Source organism: Vitis vinifera, chromosome 18 (assembly GCF_030704535.1).
Source record: "Vitis vinifera cultivar Pinot Noir 40024 chromosome 18, ASM3070453v1".
Lineage (NCBI taxonomy): Eukaryota > Viridiplantae > Streptophyta > Magnoliopsida > Vitales > Vitaceae > Vitis > Vitis vinifera.
The window spans coordinates 383,709-404,197 of record NC_081822.1 but is presented as its reverse complement, the minus strand read 5'-3'; the positions used below and the strand labels follow the sequence as shown (position 1 = coordinate 404,197).

The following is a 20,489-nucleotide window of genomic DNA, read 5'->3' as shown; positions in this document are numbered from 1 at the left end:
ATCAATAAATTAAATTTTAAATTTTTTAAAAATTAAATAATTTTCACTATACTTTATGTCTCTTTAATTTTTTTTAATGGTTAATTAAATAAGAGGTTTTGTATTCATCTAAGCTTTTTTTCTCTTTTCCCTTTCAAAATCTTTTTAACTTATGGCAAGAGAAGTAACATAATAATTACTTTTATCATGCAATTGATAAATTATATTTTAAATTTGTTTTTCAAATAATTTTATTTTAATAGGTTCAAAATTTTTAATTAAATAAAAAATTTATTTTAACAAAAATTAAACTTGGTTAAAAAGGTTTACATCTCATTTGGAAATTATAATTAAAGAAATTCGTAAACCACACGCTACGAATTTATTGTAGCATATTTTGTCCCTACTGCTTGGTGTAATACAATATGAAATTATTAAGAAAGAAAATGTCAAATGACCAAAGTCAAAATGCTTGTTTGAAAATGTTTTATTTTTAAACGAAAAAAACTGTTTTTTTTACCTAAAAACATAAGAAATGCATTGAGAACTTTTAAATGTACAGGTGCATACTAATAAGGCAAATTTGAGTGGGAAACAAAATTTTATTACTGAAAATATTTAAAAGTTATTTCCAAAATATATTTTGAAAATGTTTGGCAACAGGCCAAAGCATCTGTCACCTGTGAGAGTGAGACAGTGACATCTGATGGTTGTCAAAAATACAACCACAAAGAAGTGGTGGTAATGGGCTTTGTCAGCTCCGTTTCTCATTGAGGCTTTGACTGTGGGCTCTGCGTTACGTCGATAACAACTACACGAGAAAAAAACAGAGGGTTATGAAATCTGGCCTTCGGTTACTTCGTCTTCACCTTATCCAAACCTAAGTTTTTGTGGATTCGGATAATGTTTCTGGAGATTTCTTTAATATTGAGAATGTCAAAAAAATAATAAAAATATCGCACAAGGGTATTTTGGTAACTCCGCCAGCCAAGCCACAACGACCAAAAAGGGAGCAGGACTCAACTCTGGTTAACCTACCAAAATTATCGCTTTATATCGACAGAAACAGAAGGGAACTCGCCTAAAGAGAAGAAAAAGAGATCGAACTCGCTAGGGTTTGAATCACGATGGCATCTTTCGTGGCTTTATGCGCGCCATCGCATGGATCACAGGGCTCCATCCTGTCTTCGTCCTTCTCGATAAGATCCGGTGCCTTGTGCGACGTATCTCGCCCCCTGCGAAGTCCAAAGAAGGTGAATTTATGCGTGAAAGCGATGGGGGTGGTGAAGTTCAAAGGGACGCAGATGAGAGAGAAGCAGCTGACGGAGTTGATCGAGAAGAAGGTACTGGAAGCGAAGCAGGTGTGTGAGGGAGACGAGACCTCCGACGAGTGTAAGGTGGCTTGGGACGAAGTGGAAGAGGTCAGCCAGGCCAAGGCGGATCTCCGGCGGAAGATGGAGAAAGAAGATCCCTTGGAGTCGTATTGCCAGGAGAATCCGGAGAATGAGGAGTGTCGAATCTACGAAGATTAAGCTTCGAACCTAGGGTTTACTACTGGATTTGGAATGGACTGTGTGTGTTTATTGTATCATTGCATGTAAAATTATCATGATGATATTCCTGTAATATGATCATCGCAACTCTATGCTAATTGCTGTGAAAATGATTTTTCAGGTAGCTCAATCATATGTTTCCTTCCTTTATCTATTGTGAAAAAGTATTTTTATTATTTTTATATTCTTTAAATTTTATTTAGAATATATAAATAAATAAAGAGAAATAATTTATAAATATTAAATCTATTTCTTTTTTCTTTGTTTCTTTATATTATTATTTTGATTATTACTCCGCTCGCTGTCTTTGATAAATTTAGGGCAATTATTTGCTATTTTAGTGTAAAAAGAAGTGTTATACGTTATCTATAGAAAAATCATATGGTATTTGATAATATCATTTTAATACCTTTCTGAAATCATATTGCATTTTAGTCTCTTCTTGAAATTGCACATACACCCCTGATGCACCAAGTCCATTCCGTTGATCGAATGGTGAAATCATTGTTAAAGGTATGATGACGGCACTCTAAAAGAATAGAAGGAAATGCTTAAAATATCCTCCATTTATGTTAGCATATGTTATTTCATCATCTAATTAATTTTAACTAATTTTTTAATCCTAGTTAAATTTTTTTTATAAAATAATCTACTTCTTATTATTTTAAAATTATAACTAATTAAATTTAGTAAAAAAATTTAAAATATTCTTAATCTAATTAAGTTTTTTTATATAATTAATTTTAATTAAGTATGTTAACCATAATTAACCCCACAATACCATTAATTAGAATAACCTACTAATTTTAGATAATAAAAATTAAGATATTATTAATTTTCTAATCTTTTTCATATACTTCTCAAATGAGTCCTAGATTTCCTTATCAAACCCTAAATAAAAAATGAAAAAAAAAATCTAAAACCTAAAATTTTTTAAAAGTATTTATGCACTTCTCAAATAAGACTTAATCCAAAAAAAAATTATAAATCTTAAAATTAGACCCTAAATCAGAGAAAAGAAATCTAAAAGCCCACTAAATTGGAGAAGAATTTACTTATGCCTTATATCAAATTTAAACACTTTCACCAATTTTAATAATTGGTTTATTAGTAAGTTGCGAGAATATTGTATTTGAATAAAATATTTTGTTTTCTATAATATATATTTGATTCTTGTATGTATCATAACAACAATTTTTGTTTGTAGTTAGATGCTATTCGAGTCTTGTGGGACATAATTGAGCCATAAACATTTTTATCAATTTTAATAATTGGCTTATTATTATGAAAAAATATTGGATTTGAATATAATATTTTGTTTTCTATAATATATATATTTGATGTAATTTGATTTTTGTATCTCTTAGAATAAAATTTTTTGTTTGTAGTGGATGCTATTTAAGTCTTGTTGGACATAATTGAGCCTTACCACTAGTATTAATTAAAGCTTGATTTTACTTTTATCTAGGGATGTTGGTTTGGGTTCACTAGAAAATAATACATATTTCGAGTCATTTTATATTCTATAACATATATTTGATTTTGTTTGATCTTGTGTGCCTTAAAATAATAATTTGTGTTCATAGTCAATGCTTGGCACAAGCATTGAAGCCCGATTTTACTCTTATGTTAACAAGATTTGGATATTGCTTTTAAAGAAAAATAAAAAAAACATGGATAAGAAAGAAAAGACAAAATTGATCATCAAACATTGGTGTCCATCTTGCTAAAGTTTAAAAATATGGAGACATCCACAACACTATTACGGAAGGAATTGAAAGACACTTTTCTTTTCATGCGGTTATCCAAACAGCTGGATGGACAATTAAGGACATAAAATACATGATCAAATTGAAATGATGCAAAAAGTTTTTTTATGATAGTGTGATAATAATGTTTAAGGGTTGGAAGCAGCAAGGGTATTTCCAATGTCGATGACAAACCGGTATCTGACATCACCCTTGGCAAGACGCTCCATTGCAGTGTTGATGTAGTCCATGGAAATTACCTCAATATCCGACTTTATATCGTGTTTTGCAGCAAAATCAATCATCTCTTGCGTCTCCTTCAATCCTCCGGTGAGACTACCACCCACACTCTTCCTTCCTGTCATTGTCATTGTCATTGTCATTTCTTATTAAATTATCCCAATCAAAACAAAAAATTCAATTTCTTGCCATATATTTATATTTACCCAAAATTAAAGGAAAGGCGGGAAGCTCAAGTGGCTGATCTGGTGCCCCCAACATAACAAGCTTTCCTTGGGACTTCAAAAGGTCGATCAACGGAAGGAGAGGATGAATTGCAGAGACCGTGTCAATTATACCATCCATTGTGCCCATTGCACCCTACATAACCCCCATCAATTATGAAATAAAACTTGATGTATAATTAGAAAGCATGTGAATACCAAGCAACATATTCAACCTGCATTTGTTGTTCATCACGGCTGACCAGAAACATGTCTGCACCAAGATGTTCAATGGCTTCTTTCTTCTTTGCAGGGGATGTGCTAATTACCGTGACTTTACATCCAAAAGCCTTGGCAAATTTGACAGCGATATGACCAAGCCCACCTAGCCCAACTATCCCGATGTGCATACCTGGTTCATTGAGTCCATAATATTTTAAGGGACTATAGACTGTGATCCCCGCACACAGGAGCGGTGCTCCCTTGTCAAGCGGCATGTTATCGGGGATACGAATCACATAGCGCTCATTGGCCACCATGGTGTCGGAGTAACCGCCATATGTCATGGTTCCATCATGGTACAGAGAACCATACGTTAGTATCAATTTGGGGCAGTAGTTCTCGAGGTCATGAGAGCAGTCGTCGCAGGAGTGGCATGCTCCAACCAAGGACCCCACGCCTACTTTATCTCCAACTTTGAATTTCTTCACCTTGCTTCCAACTTCTGTCACAGTTCCTACGACCTCGTGCCTACACAATTGAGGGAATGAATATATTTCAATGCTATATAGCATATGCTACTTGAAAATGATATTAATTAACATTACTTATGTGTAAATTAAAAAATTGTACCCTGGCACAAGAGGGTAACTGGCGGAGCCCCATTCGTTCTTGCTGTTGTGAAGATCAGTGTGACATATACCACAGTAGAGCACTTTAAGTCTCACGTCCTCCTCTCCTGTGGACCTATGACATATATAATTCAACCACAAACACCATCAGATCATCAAAACAAAAAGAAATATTCCAATAACAATTTTTCTTTTTTTTTAAAAAAAAAACAATAAAAAAAAGAAAAAGAAAAAGAAAAGGAAAGGAAATTACCTTCTGGAGAAGTTGAAGGGAGAGAGATGGCCAGAGTTGTCTCTAGCTGCCCACCCAAAGGCCTTCACTGGATGTTCTTCTTCATGGGATGTGACTGCTTTGCTGAGTGATCCAGACGACACACAGAGAATTGAACCTCAAGTGAGTATTTCTCAATCATATACACCATTGTTTGCTATTGAAATTAAATGAAGACTACATTCTCTCATAAATTCTGTGGCACCCATGTAATTAATTAATTTCATTTATTCAAATTAGAACATTTATCCCATGAGTCTTGAAGAATTCAAAAACTTGAAAAACAACACATGAAGGCAGGCATATACAGACAACATAGGGTAAAGAAGAAGGAAAAAGAGGTTATCAAATTGAAACAAACATGCAATATGTTACAAAATAATGAAAATAGACAATAAAAATAATAAAATAAGAACACATAGATTTATATGAAAAACCTTAAATAAGAAAAATCACAAGCAAAAGAAAAAAAGGCTTATCATATTAAAAAAATTAGTACAAAAAGAAAGAGTTCTAAACAACTACAACAAAAGTATAATCATCATCATGACTATATATATCAGTCTCGTTCCTTCATTATTACCATAAATCCTCCAAAACTTTTCATAATTTTAATTTCATCACATATATTGTACCATGAATTTTTCGAGTCAAAACAAATAAAATTCGGGTCACTAAATTCTACCACAATAAATGTAATCTTTTGATAGATTATAAACAAATTGGAAATGAACATCAGAAGAGAAGTAAGACCTTCCGGAGAAGACAACAGATGCGTTTGTGGAGGCCATTAATTTCTTTTCCGGCCAACTTTCTGGAATAGAAACAGAACTAAACTAATGTAGATGATGAAGATCTATAAAGAGATTTAAGGTGATGGACCTGAAGGTGATGGTATTCAAGCAGTCCATTTATAGGAGTTGGGGTTGCCATGAGTCCATGGGATGACACATCAGGTGAGGTAAGATGACACAAGGTGAGGTAAGATGACACATCAGATGAGGTAAGACATCTATGACTATAAATTAATTAAGAACGAGCAGCTTCACCATCCCCTTTGGGTTCAAAATAATCTTGCACCAAAACAAAAAAAAAAACCATCTTTATTTATTCCTTTCAAACCTATGTTCAAATTAGTCGCTCTCGTTGCTAGTTAGAAATAATATTATAATTTTTTAAATTATATTGAAACCGTATTTTAAAAATAAGGTTTGAATGGATAATTTAAAATTATATTTTCAAAATATTTTTTTAATTAGGTTATAATTATATTTTAAAAATGGGATTTTATATTCAAATTAGGTTTCATCTAAAGATTAAAAAACAAAATTTTAAAAATGGTCAATATGACATCTTTCTGTAAAAGGGAATCTAGATTAAACATGTGGAGGTTGATTAATATAAGTTTCAAAGGGGAGGCTAGAGTTACATTATTTATCTCACCAAAATAGTCAATTTGGGCTCAAATTTCTTCACCTTTCATTGAACCCTCCACTTCCTTGGCCGTCACGCCTTATTTAGGCTTGAAATAGTGTTTTGGGTTTATTTTTTGCATCTATTTGTTTTTGCCACATGGTAGGTTTTTAAAGGGCCATGTGTCGTCTTTGAAGTGGTTATTAGACAATGGCATCTTGCCTGTTAAGGGAGGTGGTAGTTTTGCTAAGGAGCGACGGGTAAGTGACATGTGGTGAGAAGATTCTGAAAATAGTTTTGAGGAAGTTTTGGAGAGAGGGAGTTGTAGGTTGTTGGGGGGAAGAGTTGGAGGAAGAAACTAGCTAGGGAAGAAAAGAAAAAAAGGTTTTACAGAGGAGTTGAGGATGAGATGAGTAGGTTTTTTTTTTCTGGGATTCAGGGGTTTTGAGTGAGAGATGAAAACATGTGTGAAATAGAAAGAGTGAACTAGTAGAGAGACGATTTCAGCTTCAGTGAGGGCCGTTCTATACAGAGTTAGAGAGGATAAAGAGACGTTTGGAGTGGCAAAGACAAGAAGCAAAGAGAGCAGCAATGGAGAAGAAGCAGATAATCAGCTCGCCACTCTTGTTATTGTTCGAGTATGATTACAACATATTTTACATTTTCCCATTTTAGAATGTTCTCCCTTGTTTTACTGATTTTGGGTTCATCTCGGTGTTTGGATGTTGACATATTTTTATGCATTTTTGTTGATTCTAGTCTGGTCATTTTAACTCCATTTGTAAATAACTTGTGCATTTCTCTGTTCATGAACAACTTGAATATGGATCCATCATTGAATCTGATTATTAAAGATCATGTTCTTACTTCCTTTTGATTCCACTTGTATCCAGCCCATTGACATTTATGAAATGGAGCTAGATTTAACCGTGTTATTTTCGCTTGTGCATGCTCTGTTTCTATTTTTACTTTCTCCTCTGTTTTTTGGTATGTTTGGAGTGTTGGGTATCATGTTTAGGTTGGCCATCGTGATCGGAGTGCTTCTGAGGGAGCTTAGGTGAGCCACGCTGCTCATAGTTGGAAATTTTTGGGAGCCTGCAAACCCATGAGAACCACTGCAATGGAAATGGATTTTGAAGATACACAAATGATAGTCATTGTTGTCGGGTTGGTTCAATAGATTTAGCTGTGGAAGGCAACAGTCATGATCAATTTATCCAACTCTGTATCCCTTGCGTAATGGTTCGGGTTCACCAAACAATGGAAAATTATGAAATTCATTGATTATTTGTGGAAAAGTCAAGGATTAGAGCTCTATTGAAGCCTACTATAGCATGATATTGTCTGGTCTTTTGAAAGAATGTCCACTGTTTTATCCAGCATCTGGGTCTTTGGGAGACATTGTCTTATTGTCTATTTGGTGAGTTGAAGGTTATCAAGCCAAGAAAGACATGAAGAAGGCTTGCTTATAGTAAGATATGATGTTGCTTCTCTTGACGATGATGACGAGAAGAGCACAACTAAACGAAGAAAATCATTTTAGTGTCATTTCCACTCTGATCCGATATTGAAAGAAGACTCTTCCTAGGTAGGAATTCTGCTGGTATGGAGAAAATGGGAATTCATGATGTAAGGTTACCTTATTGATTCAGATTAGTGGTTCAAAACTTCATTTCCAAGTATCTGAATTCTTTGTAGAGAATGAGCTCCAAGACAATGCTAAATTGCCAAGGTGCCTAGTGAATGTTTCATGCTTATATAACACCCAGATACCTAGTTACAACTTCCGATGACCAATACCAGTTGATAGATTGGATTCACTATTGTTTACTCTTGAGTTAAATCTCGGGAAGGGTCGGAGAAGTATGAATGGTGTTGGAGTGGTTGGAAGTTGGAGGATATGAAAGAGATGACCATCTTTTTCTTCATAGCCAGTCAAAACTGAGATTAAGTCATTTCTTGGTGGGATTGATTCCACCATTGGTGGTTTTGAAGCTGACATCTCCAAGGATGGATAAACTCAAGAGCATACATTGTTTGCTTTCACCCTTGGTATGAAGTAGATGATTTGCTGTTGAAATGAGAAAGATGCCACAACATCAACGTACTCTAAGGTAAGGCTTCGAATGTGACAATATGATAGAAAGGCCTACCAACCTTGACTGGTACAAGGGCTCGACTCTTCTTGAGGTCCTGGACATGATCAATGAGCCCAAAAGGCCCTCAAACAAGCCAATGTGTTTTCCTTCTTCAGGATGTGTACACGATTGGTGGGATTGGAACTGTCCCAATGGGACGTGTAGAGACTAGTGCCCTAAAGTCCGGTATGGTGGTGACTTTTGGCCCCTCTGAAACGATATATAGTTGAAGTCAAGTCTGATGAGACATACAACCGCTCCCAGAGGCTTTGCCTAGTGACAATTTCGGCTTCAACATGAAAAACGTTGTTGTGAATGACCTCAAGCGTGGGTTTGTTGCCTCTAATTCCAAGGACGACCCTCCAAAGGAGGTAACCAACTTCACCGCCCAGGTCCTCATCATGAACCACCTTGGTCATATCAAAAATGGATATGCCCCTGTTCTTGCAGCATTTCCTCCGCCACTCATATCCCCAATCCACCATACCCATATCTCCATCTTTCAATATCCACTAAACACACTTCTCTCACTACCTTCTACCACCTATTCCACCAATAATAACCCACACCCTTCATACCCACCAATCCCCATTCTTCATATCTCCTGAACCTGATCACCACAACACACTCATCTGTTCAGCTCGTTTCATATACAATACTCACCACCATCCTTCATACCTACCAAACCTGCACATTGTCTTCAGCACTTCACCTTTCCTTCATGGCGCTTAAATCACTTCAACATATCCCGGTTTTAAAAGGATGCTAAGGGACTTTATTTTTGCTAAGCTATAGTCTCAATGTTTACTTGAAAAACTTAATCTAGTCATGCATGGAACGAATGTGAGATGTCTCCAACAGCCAGATTTAAGTCTAAAGACAAAAGGGTGGGCAAGGAACCACCGAAAACTTCTTCAAATTCTTCAGGACCCGCCAATGTTGGTTGCAGTATCTCAGCCAGTGCATATGGTCCAGTTTTAGGAACATTACATGCCTTTGAACCGACACCAGTGACATCCGCCCCACATTTTCAAAGTAATGACCGTTCTTGTAACATAGATGAAACTGATGACAATGGATATCTGATGTCGAGAAAACTAGAAGCACTTGCCCAACAACTTGTGGCAATGGAGTTTTCTTCTGAATGTGCTACAAATGCTCTCATATTAAATGAAGGCAGAGTAGAAGAATCAGTTTTATGGCTATTTTGAATGGGATGAAGAAGCAGGCAAACACAAGAGTGAAAGCCTTGATGGTGGGAATAATTTGAAAATTGACAGAGCGGAAAAGCTTGTTCAAAAAGGCCTTGAAATGACCAAGTCGGTTTGGGACCAACTCATTCACCTGCAGCGTACATGTTCCACCACCATGAAGCATGTCACTCGATATCTCCAATGAATGACAAGATCAACACCCCAGGCTTCGGTACAGTCAAGATGAATGCGGATCACTACAACAAGCTGCATGTCCAATAAAATGACTCAAGGGTCAATTTACTACCTACTTCGGGCCCACACGCATGACCCCATTTTGCATTGGCCATCTTCCTATGTTCACTTTCAAAACCCACGCGCTTCTTTCCTTTACCCATCTTCATGCATGCCTTCAAAATTTGATTTTCATGAAAATCTTATTTTGATTCCCCAACTTTTCATTATTCTTTAGAGTTTAGGAACACCAAAAATCCCATTTTCTTTTAACTTTGCTGCCATTTTCTCTTCGGCAAACAATTTTTCAATCTTCTTTGTTTTTTTTTTTTTTTTAAAAAATGTTTTAAAATAAGCATGAATTAAATTCTTTAATTTCAAATAATGGAATTCATGAAATTAATTCATGAAAAAATAAATTGGACTTTGGTGGAGGCCCAACATCAGTGATGTTTTCTTTTAAAAAATAAATTAAAGTGAAGTGCGATATTTGTCGGTAACGGTTTCTTACTTTGTTTAGTGACACATGTGATATATTTTGTATTCATTATTGTGCACTAACCCCATTTAATGATAGCACATTATTGCTTATTGTTAAGGTATGTTCTCGTTCTCACTTTGACTATGTTTTATGCATGTTTTGGTTTTCAGTGTATGATTATTTTTGTATTTATTAATTTCCTAGTTAATCGTCAAACTTGTCTTATCTTATTTAGTAGAGACCAATTTTTAGGGGCTTAGAGGGATGCTACGGTCTTCACTGTACCTTTCCAATAAGTAATTTGACCCCAAGCTCAAGTTTGATTTTTCACAAACCGTTTTTTTCAAATAAGGAGTCACACTTAAGGTTTTATTTTTTATTTTATTTTCTCTTTAAAAATAAAACAAAAATAAGTGGCAATTCCAAGTCATTTTCTATAATAATACTAATAATAATAATAAATATTTTTCAAATAAAAAGTGAGTTCGTCATTTAGTGGGTGGGATTATGATTTTTCCTTGTTGATTGATCTTTGTTCTAAAGTTTTGGACTTTATTAAAAAGAAAAAGAGTCAACCGAATTTAGAAAGAGAAAAATAATAAGATGTAAAACTTGAAATGAATTAGAAATGAGAAAAAAAAATGATTATTTTTTAAGAGAATAAAAAATAATAAAAATATAAAAAATAAATGATTTCTTTGAAGTATGAGTAAGGGTCAATTTCTTCAATTTTAAATTTATTTTAGTCCTATTTAACCAAATAGTCCATAATTCCATACATATTAATTCTATAATTTTATGTAAAAAATAAGAAAAGGAAAAAAAACTATTTAACAACATATCAAGAGGTTTTTTTCATGGGTACTATAATTTTTCAAAATGCATTTAAAAAAAAATTATTACATCATAAATGATCTTAAAATTACGACACTATTATTAAGTAGAGCTCATGAACTCAATATAAAAAGTGATTTAAAAAAAAAAATTTAAGTATAAAAATAAATAAGTAATCAATAATATTATATTTTTAAGTATATATATTAAATAATATTTAAAAAAAAAATCCGCACAACAAGTGGGAATTTCATTATCACGTTTTATCCAAAGACAACTTTGCATAAAAAAATTTAGATCTATAAATATTAAATTATTATAATATTATAAGAATTATAGTCACAAATTGTGTCTGGGATATTCGTCACTTATTTCTATTGACGATTTTTATTTTTTTTAAAATAATAATGATTTTCGGGGTAAATTTCTATGGATGGAGTTCCATTCCTTGAAATTCCCCATTGCCTGAAAATCCAGTTTCTAAGCGTGTGGTGTAGCAAACAGCCATGGCTCTGCGGCAGCCTTGTTCAGTTTCATCATCTTCATCGTCTTTCTTCGGAGGTTATCGCCACAGACTCTGCTCGAAGATATCATGGCCAAAATCTCGAAATGTCAACTCCACCAGTACTTATTCAGGTTGCAAAGCTTCATGGCAAGAGGTCTGCGAATTTCTAGGGTTTCTTTGTCTCCTCTCGTTTCAGAACTGTGAAACTTATCTCTACTTACATTTTTTTTTTTGGGAAGCTCGCCGGCGTTTTAATATTCTCAGCGATTCCTTTCACCGCCGTTAAAGCCATAGCGAATAGCCCTCTCGGAGAGTCGCTTCAGAGCCGAATGGAGGAGAATAAGAAGGCCGCCGTAAAGAATTCTTCAAAGTTCAAGGCCTTAGCTGAAAAGGCTAAAAACGAGAGGTAATACGAGCCTGGTAAGGTTGTGTTATATTGGGAAAACTGATTTGTTTGGTATAATGAGGTTTCAGATTTTCACAATGTTAGATTTCGATGTTGGGTTGATACATATGCTGCATTGTTGATTCTATTGATCGTGGCTTCCATGTATGGTTTTGTAGGATCCTAAACTACCATGTTGCTTCCAGCTTCTGTTCCTTTGGTTTTATCTTATAATATGTTTAATTCCTTTATTTACAGATATGAATTATCCATTTTATAATTAAAATGGAATCAACATTTCTATATTCCTTTGCCAAAAATTATAATAAACCCAGCAAAAGCCAGTACATTGACCATCATTCTTATTGAAACTGTTGCTGCTTCTAGTATGAATGTCTTACTTGGAGAAAATTTGAACTATATGTAAGAGCAATTTTCTTTGGAGGAAATACAATTCATTCCTAAATGCAAAAAGAACCATTGTTGGTATATCTGCTTGTGCCAGTCGAAGGCCTCAAGTTTTAAGGTGATTTTGTTAGTATTTATTACTGATGAAGTATAATGTTTGCTAATTGTATGTTTTTTCCTTTTGAGTGATCCATGTATGCATCCCAATTACTTGGATTAGCCCATTCAGGTCATTTTTTAATTTAATTTTGGTTCACCTATAAAAAAAAATTTAGTGAATATATTCAGATGATAACATGGTAAACAATTCTTTTTTTCTTCATACAGTCATTTTATTGGATCTCCAACTATACCACTGTTTTTTGCTACATGCATGTGATCTATAATTTTTATTTACATCTATTATTGTATTTAAGGAAATTGCTCACCCATTTTCTCTCCATTTGGATCTTGCAAAGTATTAGGGGAATAAAAAGAAGGAATCCTAAATTCTTTTGTTTGGTTTGTCATGAAGAATGCAAAGGAAATGCATTATGATGCAAATTATTTAAGAATTTATTTTTTTCCATATTCTTTATCATCTATATCAAAGAGGATAAAATATGTGACAGATTAGGTTAAAAAAATTTTGAGTTGAAACTTATTTATTATTTTCCTTCCAATTTGCTTTCCTTTCATTTTTGCTTTTTTCTCATCCACACTTTCTGCAATTGAAATGGAGGCTTAAATACATGGAAATTATAGCTACTAACAAAATAGTTTATTTTGTTGTTGTTTAGTAATTTAATGTTATTATGTATGTGATTTATGTTAAATTCTCCAAACTTCAGTCTGTGGTATGGAGAAGAACGTCCTCGCTGGCTTGGTCCAATCCCATATGACTATCCTGCATATCTCACTGGAGAACTTCCTGGGGATTATGGCTTTGATATTGCTGGTCTGGGCAAGGATCCTGTGGCTTTCCAAAAATATTTCAAGTATGTCATGTGTCTTCTCTATTTTTTTTATAGGTAAATAAGAGAATAAATTAGAGCGCAAAGGGCGCATCAGAGTACACATGAAGCATACAAGAAGGGCCCGAAGGCCACATGTCTTCTCTATGTCCATATCAAAATGAATCCTGTCCATTTATTTATTGATTGATTGATTGGCAATAAAAGAGAACATATTAATAGTGCCTTAAAAGGGACACAACAAAGTACACATGATGTATGCAATATACCCTAAAAGGAAAAACAAGGAAAGAGAAAACAAAAAATAACCTCCCTTTCCTTACTTCAAGCACAACTAATCTACAGAGCCTATAATGGACATTAATTGATGGTCTATGCGGAGCTTAACCCATTCCAAAAAGATAGCCATAAAAGAATATTTAATAGCTTGATCTAACTGCTCAGTATCCTCAAACATCCTTCTTTTCTTTCCTTTCATTTCAAAGAGTCCAGAACATACATAAAGGGGTGGCTCACAACTCACAAGGCTTTCTTCCACTTCTTCCCCACAAAAGAACCATGTAAGATTAGATGATTCTCTCTAACTGTGGAGTGCACCACCCTTGTAATACCAAATAGAAAGAAGGCTAACTGCCACAACATGCTTGCTTTGGCACAATGAATAAGCAAATGATCAGCTGATAAGAAAAGAATATTTAATAGCTTGATCTAACTGCTCAGTATCCTCAAACACCCTCCTTTTCTTTCCTTCCATCTCAATGAGTCCAGAACATGCATAAAGGGGTGGCTCACCAGGCTTTCTTCCCCACAAAAGAACCATGTCAGATTAGATGATTCTCTCTAACTGTGGAGTGCACCACCCTTGTAATACCAAATAGAGAGAAGACTAACTGCCACAACATGCTTGCTTTGGCATAATGAATAAGTAAATGATCAGCTGATTCTTATTCTAATACACAAAAACATAAGGTTTAAAATGGTACATATAGAAGGAGATGTTGGCATTCAAAAGGAAGGACATAAGTAAATTGGATGAAAAAAAAAAAAAAAAAAAAAAAGGAAGGACATAAGTGAAGGAGCCCTTTTTTTTTCATCCAATATTATTATAATCTTATCATATGAATGTAACTGTTTGCTCTTAAACTTTGAATAAGCATGGCCCCTTATTAATTTTGAGGAGTTCAGATGCAGGTATCAGTTGAATAGACTGAATGGTATTCCATTTGCCGGCCCATGTGGCTGACATAAGGAACACCTAGTGGTAGTGATATAGGACTATTTTTTCAGATAACAACTATCCAACTTCCCTTCCTAATTATTAGCATATTCTGATGCAAAAATGAATTTATGTTTTACATTGCAAGGGGGCTTTTGTGATATTACTCTATACGGCTAGTTGCTGAACTCTATGAATTTAGTTGGGACATGGCTATATTCAGTAGAAAATTAAACTGGAAGCTGGGAATTTCTATCATGTCTACTGTAGTGAACGATCATTTCTTTTAGGCCATGTTTGGATTGCTAGAATAGAGATCGAGAGTGGAAATTCATTCCAATCCCATTCATAACTGTGTTTGAATTGCTTTTTAGAAATGAGAATAGGAATAAAAATTTCACTCTCATGGAAGCCAAAGCAAATCTTATCAGGATTTTGATTCTTCTCTCCCACATGATATTTTGACCCATCTCCATTCCAGTCTATTTCCATTCCTATCCCCTTTCACCAGCCTCACCTTTAGTTCTTTTGACTTAAATTTTAACTGCTAATATCAGTTTAATTTCTGTTATTTTTCAGTTTTGAGATACTGCATGCGCGCTGGGCTATGCTTGCAGCCCTTGGTGCTCTACTTCCAGAATTATTAGACCTATTGGGAGCCTTTCACTTTGTTGAACCTGTCTGGTGGCGAGTCGGCTATTCAAAGCTCAAGGTTATTATCTTCTCTCTCATTCATTTCTTTCTTTTATAGCTATTATGGTCAATGAAATCTTTGAGGTATGGTGAATTGTTACTTGCATAATTCGTCCTTATTGTTGGGGATTTGTTGCAGTATTTCTTTCACTCATTTGAGTCAATTATAGAGTGCAATTGCTTTGACCAAGTTTAATTCAAAAGTTTTGTTATGAAAAAAATTGAAACTGTCCTCCAGGCTGTTTCTGTGGAAAATTTGGTTATCTGATGCTAGAGATCATAAGGTTATCTATATACCCATGTAGACATTTAATTGTATGAAACATTTTTGGCAAGAAAATGAAACAACAATTTATGTGGAACTAGGCCAAAATTACTGTTTTTTTCAATTATGGTTGATTAGGAGTTGGATCTAGTTTTTCATCAAATGGCATTCCCTGTATGGCTCTGTTACCTTGACTAACAGTCTACCTTCTTGAAGAATGTATTTTCATATCTGTATTTATGGGACTATTAGTTTATGCACATGATGAGGAGTAATATTTCTTTCCAGGGAGATACATTAGACTATCTTGGCATCCCAGGATTTCACTTTGCTGGAAGCCAAGGAGTAATTGTCATTGCTATTTGCCAAGCCCTGCTGATGGTAAGAATTCTATCTAGCACTTTATTTTCTCTCAACCACTTTTAAAGTTCTTTATGCTCTGCAAAATGCTATCACTAATCCTCTCTCCACATTCAACATTCATTTATGTGTTGGAAACCAACATGGCAACTTCCTCTCAATTTAGTAACTCATGGTTGTCAGCTTTTCTATCAAAGCACTTTTTTTAGGCCAAGCTTATTAAGGTAATGTGTCACAGCAAATGCATTATATTTTACACAATCCTAAGTAAGGCAAACCTAGTTTTTCTCAACCTTGGCTTGTTAAACTATTGAGTTTGAAACTTAAGCTTGGGCTTGGCTCATTTTGGTTCTTGAATGAACTGGAATCAGCCATATAACTACCATAGCACTAGTTCATGTGGAACCCAACCATTAAAGTTTATTGTGATTTATCATAATTCGTAGCTCAGAATGCTGGGTCAGTGCTTAAAAGCATGTGATCATACTTCAATTGTTTATTTACACATTGGTTATTGCTGCGGAAGATGTCAGATAATGGGTATAGATACGGTAATTATCAGAAGGCAAGATTTTCAATAGTCCCAAAAAAGAGAAAAAAGCGGGCTTTTTATAAAATGAGGATTTAAAGTATAGAGGTTAAGTAAAATCACATGGAAGACCTATGGTTTTCTATGTTTTAAAACCTCTTGTTACTTGTGTAAATAGGTTGGACCACACATGGAAGACCTGTGGTTTTTTTTTTTTTTGGTACAAATTTTGTTCTGAAACCTCTTGTTACTTGTGTAAATAGGTTGGACCAGAATATGCAAGATATTGTGGGATTGAAGCTTTGGAGCCTCTGGGAATTTACCTGCCTGGTGATATTAATTATCCAGGAGGAGCTCTTTTTGATCCCCTGAATCTCTCTAAAGATCCTGTAGCCTTTGAAGAGCTGAAGGTGAAAGAAATTAAAAACGGGCGCTTAGCAATGGTTGCCTGGCTGGGGTTTTATATACAAGCTGCTGCTACAGGTAAAGGTCCTGTACAAAACCTTCTTGACCACTTAGCAGATCCCTTCCACAATAACCTGCTTTCCATTTTCAAAGCCTTGTAAAAGTTTTTCTTTCCTTTGTTTATACATAATGTAAAATGCTGTGTTAAGCTCAAACCCATGTAAAAATAACAATGAATTAATTTTAAAAAATCTATCTGGTGGTTTCTTGGTTTGTTGTGTAAGCAATACAGGAATCTCCAAATTCAATTTGATGGAAACCTGATTACTCAGTTCTTCTACATGGTAACCTTCCTAATCTGAAAATCAAATTTTATTCAGCTTTTTAATTTTGAAGAGGCAACATCCTTCACATTGTATGAGGTGTATTCTATGAGGTTTGCCTCAAGGTGAAAAGCTCATAAAGTGTCAGCTCTGAGGCTCTATGTTTTGGGTATAGAAGTCACAACTTGAAGCTCCTTGTGTCATTGTTATGCACTTGACTCGTATGTCTACCAAAACAGCATGTTTCCAGAAAGCTGGAATCTCCACCTTGTTTATTGGATTTTGATAAGGTGGAGGCAGGGTAAGTTTTGGATTTACATTAGTTACTGTTGAACCAAAATCACTTTAGTGATCAGGCTTATAAATGTTAAGAAGTTTAGAGCAGCTGCGTGCAACATAGGTTAACTTCACAAGTATTTGTTGGAAATTGGAATCATAGACCATAATACTGACAAATGCTCTTTCCCAATCTTATTCTGTCATATGTGATCATTGAGCAAAATATAGATAATCTGTTTAGAGTTTTAATCAGAACCATATATCACTATAGGGATATCGGTTTTCTTTTTCCATCATCCTCATATGTTCGCCCTTTTCCTTAGGTGTGTTGAGATTTGATTAGATTGTCTTTTTTGATGAGAAAGTGGAGGAGTATTTTTCTAAGCAAGTACCTTGGTTGATTTCTAGGATTTTGGCAGCTAGAACTCTATATGGTTCAGAATACACGATTACTGAATAAATCTGAACTTGACCCAACCATTTGGGATCCTCAACATGAATTTAGTTGTCTTCTAGGTGGTGTTTTTAATAACTGTATCTCTTGTCAATTGTGAAGTAATGATGTTTCTCTCAAGAATAGCATGATTCCTCCATGTACATCTTCAGTTCATCCTTGTTGGGAAAGATCAAACCGTGTTGAATGACCTGTCTTTTTCAGGTAATGTTTGTTTTATCATGAATGCAGGTGTCTCGCACTCGGCCACCCTTGCCTTGAAATTTTCTAAAGGTGCGCCCCCTTTTCTTGCATAGTTTTCCTTAATTTGGAAGAAAATTCCATGTGCTTCCCAGTATTTATTGGAAACTGAAAGCGTCTATACTATTAAATCAAGCTATTCGGTTGGAGCTGCCCTACTGCAATCCTGATTCCTAAAAGGAACCTTCCGCAGGTTGAGTCATCGCTAGGGTTGAGTTTGGAGGCTAAAAATTAAATGACAATTCATTATGTATTTGGATCGATGTGTCACTAGTTTGTTCACATCTTAATGTCTAGGTAGCATGACATTTATTCAACTCAAATAAACTATGAGTTTGATTGAACAAGTGTCCCACTCCTCACCAACCAAAGCCATAATGATAATGACAATAGCAAATCTGGATGTAAGTTGTGACTATTTTTCTGTTTGAAGATGGGATAGGATTTGTGAAACTGCACATGTTACGGACTTGATTGTCGGCAAATGGTGTCTAATTTCATGTGGATTCATGTGGGGAGCAGCCTGGGTCTGGTTTTGTTGCTTCTACTGTATTCTAAACCCGTAACTTTCTTTCTTTTGACTAAAGAGACAAACCGCTTGCGTAACCAGTTTTAATTGTTGCACAGTGACATCTTTGGAGACGCACTCTCTTTGGCGCATTGGCAACCTTGTCTCTTGTTCAGCTACTCATCCTTCACATTTTTTTATTTACAGGATATCACACGTCATCAAGCCAAAAAAAAAAAAAAAAAAAAATCTAGTATTTTATATATTTATATTTATATTTATTATATAAATACATTTTAAAACCATCAAAAAGCATTTCATTTCTAGGCCTTGGAGTGGATGAAATTCATGGAACTGGTCATCACAAAATAGGCGGGTACGAGAGTGATTGTCCATCTAATCCCAATCTTATGAAACATATCTATGGCATCATGTATCAACATGGCTCTAGAAGGGGCGTCACCATTGTGTGTTTGTGTGGGTTTAATCCCATGGTCAATTTTGATATCCCATATCGTCACGGTACTTATGGTAAATTCCTGTGTATTTGTAGAACTCTCCTTATAAAACCTTCGCATTCTATGGGACCGGAGGGAATGATCATTAGACAATGGGGTCATATACAAATCTCAATTGTGTGTTGTTGTGTGAATGTAGGCATATAAAAATGGAATTACACTCTACGGGATGCCTTTTCCAGAGAACTCAAAGGGTCCCATTGGTGTTCAGGAAAATCATGCAGTCCATGTAGGTGTCTTCATCAGCTGCTTAAAGTTATGGGCGTAGGACACGATTGGAGTCCATAGCGTTATCCGGCGTCCCTACCATTATCGCATGCTCCGCTCAAAAATATCAGGCCCACTCTGGACCGCCCGCCATATGACCTAACCAAAACGTCACCTTGGTCCTCCATTCTACTCATCTTTTGCCATTACGTACGCACCACTTGGATTTTTATAATTGGAAGACATTTATAAATCTATGACATTTTTTATGATTTTAAAAGGCGTTTCTAAAAAAAAAGACACCTTTCATCATTTTTATATCAAATTTTAAAAAAATTGAATTTATATTAAAAGTATTTCTTCAAGAGACACCTTTCACAATTCTTATATCAATAACACATTAAAAAATTTGAATTTACATTAAAAGTATTTCTTCAAGAGCCACATTTTATAATTATACAAAATCAAATTTATATTAAAAGTGTCTTTAAAGATACATTTTTACAATTTTTTATATCACTTATATGGTAAAAAAAATTGAACTAAAAATGTCTTTTTAAGACACTTTCTACAATTTCACAAAATTAAATTTATATTAAAGGTGTCACTTGAAGAGATACCTTTAACAATTTTTGTATTAGTTATCCATTGAAATAATTGAATTTATATTAAAAACGTATTTTCAAAAGACATTTTTCATAATTTTATAAAATTAAATTTATCCTAAAAGATTTTCTTTCAAGAGACACTTTTAATATAAATTTAATTTTTTCAATAGATGATTAATATAAAAATTATGAAAAGTGTTTATTCAAAAGACACATTTAGTATAAATTCAATTTTATGGAATTGTAGAGACGCTTTCAATGTAAATTCAATTTTTTTTCACTATGTGACTGATATGAAAATTATCGAAGATGTCTTTTCAATAGACACTTTTAATATAAATTTGATTTTAATGATATTATGAAAATGATATTTTTTTAGTATAAATTCAATTTTTTTAAAACGTGTATGACTAATAAAAAAAATATCTTTTGAAAATATAAATTCAATTTTATGAAATTATGAAACGTATTTATTTAATAGACACTTTTAATATA

General features: G+C 34.3%; 3 protein-coding genes across 9 annotated transcripts; 2 read left to right on the top strand and 1 right to left on the bottom strand.

Moving 5' to 3' along the window:
- Window positions 1-119: 119 nt before the first annotated feature.
- Window positions 120-1,662, top strand: LOC100251226 (calvin cycle protein CP12-3, chloroplastic). Its single transcript, XM_002276586.4, has one exon. The coding sequence runs from the start codon at window positions 1,107-1,109 to the stop codon at window positions 1,509-1,511; it is 405 nt and encodes a 134-aa protein (XP_002276622.1). The 5' UTR covers window positions 120-1,106; the 3' UTR covers window positions 1,512-1,662.
- Window positions 1,663-3,229: 1,567 nt separating this feature from the next.
- Window positions 3,230-5,729, bottom strand: LOC100261642 (probable mannitol dehydrogenase). The gene is made up of 6 exons (XM_002276667.3): window positions 5,599-5,729; window positions 4,828-4,929; window positions 4,576-4,689; window positions 3,960-4,473; window positions 3,727-3,880; window positions 3,230-3,638 (listed from the first exon to the last, which is right to left on the bottom strand). The coding sequence occupies exons 1-6, from the start codon at window positions 5,634-5,636 to the stop codon at window positions 3,430-3,432; spliced, it is 1,131 nt and encodes a 376-aa protein (XP_002276703.1). The 5' UTR covers window positions 5,637-5,729; the 3' UTR covers window positions 3,230-3,429.
- A 5,699-nt stretch (window positions 5,730-11,428) lies between these two features.
- Window positions 11,429-18,762, top strand: LOC100256544 (chlorophyll a-b binding protein 7, chloroplastic). Of its 7 annotated transcripts, none has more exons than XR_009465010.1 (9): window positions 11,479-11,797; window positions 11,883-12,049; window positions 13,267-13,413; window positions 15,185-15,317; window positions 15,852-15,944; window positions 16,716-16,935; window positions 17,150-17,201; window positions 18,145-18,186; window positions 18,304-18,762. XR_009465010.1 is itself a non-coding variant. In XM_010665733.3 (8 exons), exons 1-8 carry the CDS (start codon window positions 11,645-11,647, stop codon window positions 18,321-18,323), a joined length of 975 nt encoding a protein of 324 aa, XP_010664035.1. In that variant the 5' UTR covers window positions 11,479-11,644; the 3' UTR covers window positions 18,324-18,762. The 7 variants fall into 7 exon arrangements, 5 of the variants coding, with proteins under 5 accessions (XP_010664037.1, XP_010664035.1, XP_010664034.1 ...); XR_009465011.1 differs by having other exon boundaries at window positions 17,142-17,201; XM_010665733.3 differs by lacking the exon at window positions 17,150-17,201.
- Window positions 18,763-20,489: the final 1,727 nt, after the last annotated feature.

Coding starts and splice junctions, on each gene's coding strand:
- LOC100251226 (XM_002276586.4), top strand. CDS start 1,107: ATGGCATCTTTCGTGGCTTTATGCGCGCCATCGCATGGATCACAGGGC.
- LOC100261642 (XM_002276667.3), bottom strand. CDS start 5,636: ATGGCCTCCACAAACGCATCTGTTGTCTTCTCCGGAAG. Junction 4,930..5,598: donor TCTGTTGTCTTCTCCGGAAG/GTCTTACTTCTC, acceptor TGGATCACTCAG/CAAAGCAGTCACATCCCATG. Junction 3,639..3,726: donor CGCCTTTCCTTTAATTTTGG/GTAAATATAAAT, acceptor TGACAATGACAG/GAAGGAAGAGTGTGGGTGGT.
- LOC100256544 (XM_010665732.3), top strand. CDS start 11,645: ATGGCTCTGCGGCAGCCTTGTTCAGTTTCATCATCTTCATCGTCTTTC. Junction 16,936..18,144: donor TATACAAGCTGCTGCTACAG/GTAAAGGTCCTG, acceptor TCATGAATGCAG/GTGTCTCGCACTCGGCCACC. Junction 18,187..18,289: donor TGCCTTGAAATTTTCTAAAG/GTGCGCCCCCTT, acceptor TATTAAATCAAG/CTATTCGGTTGGAGCTGCCC.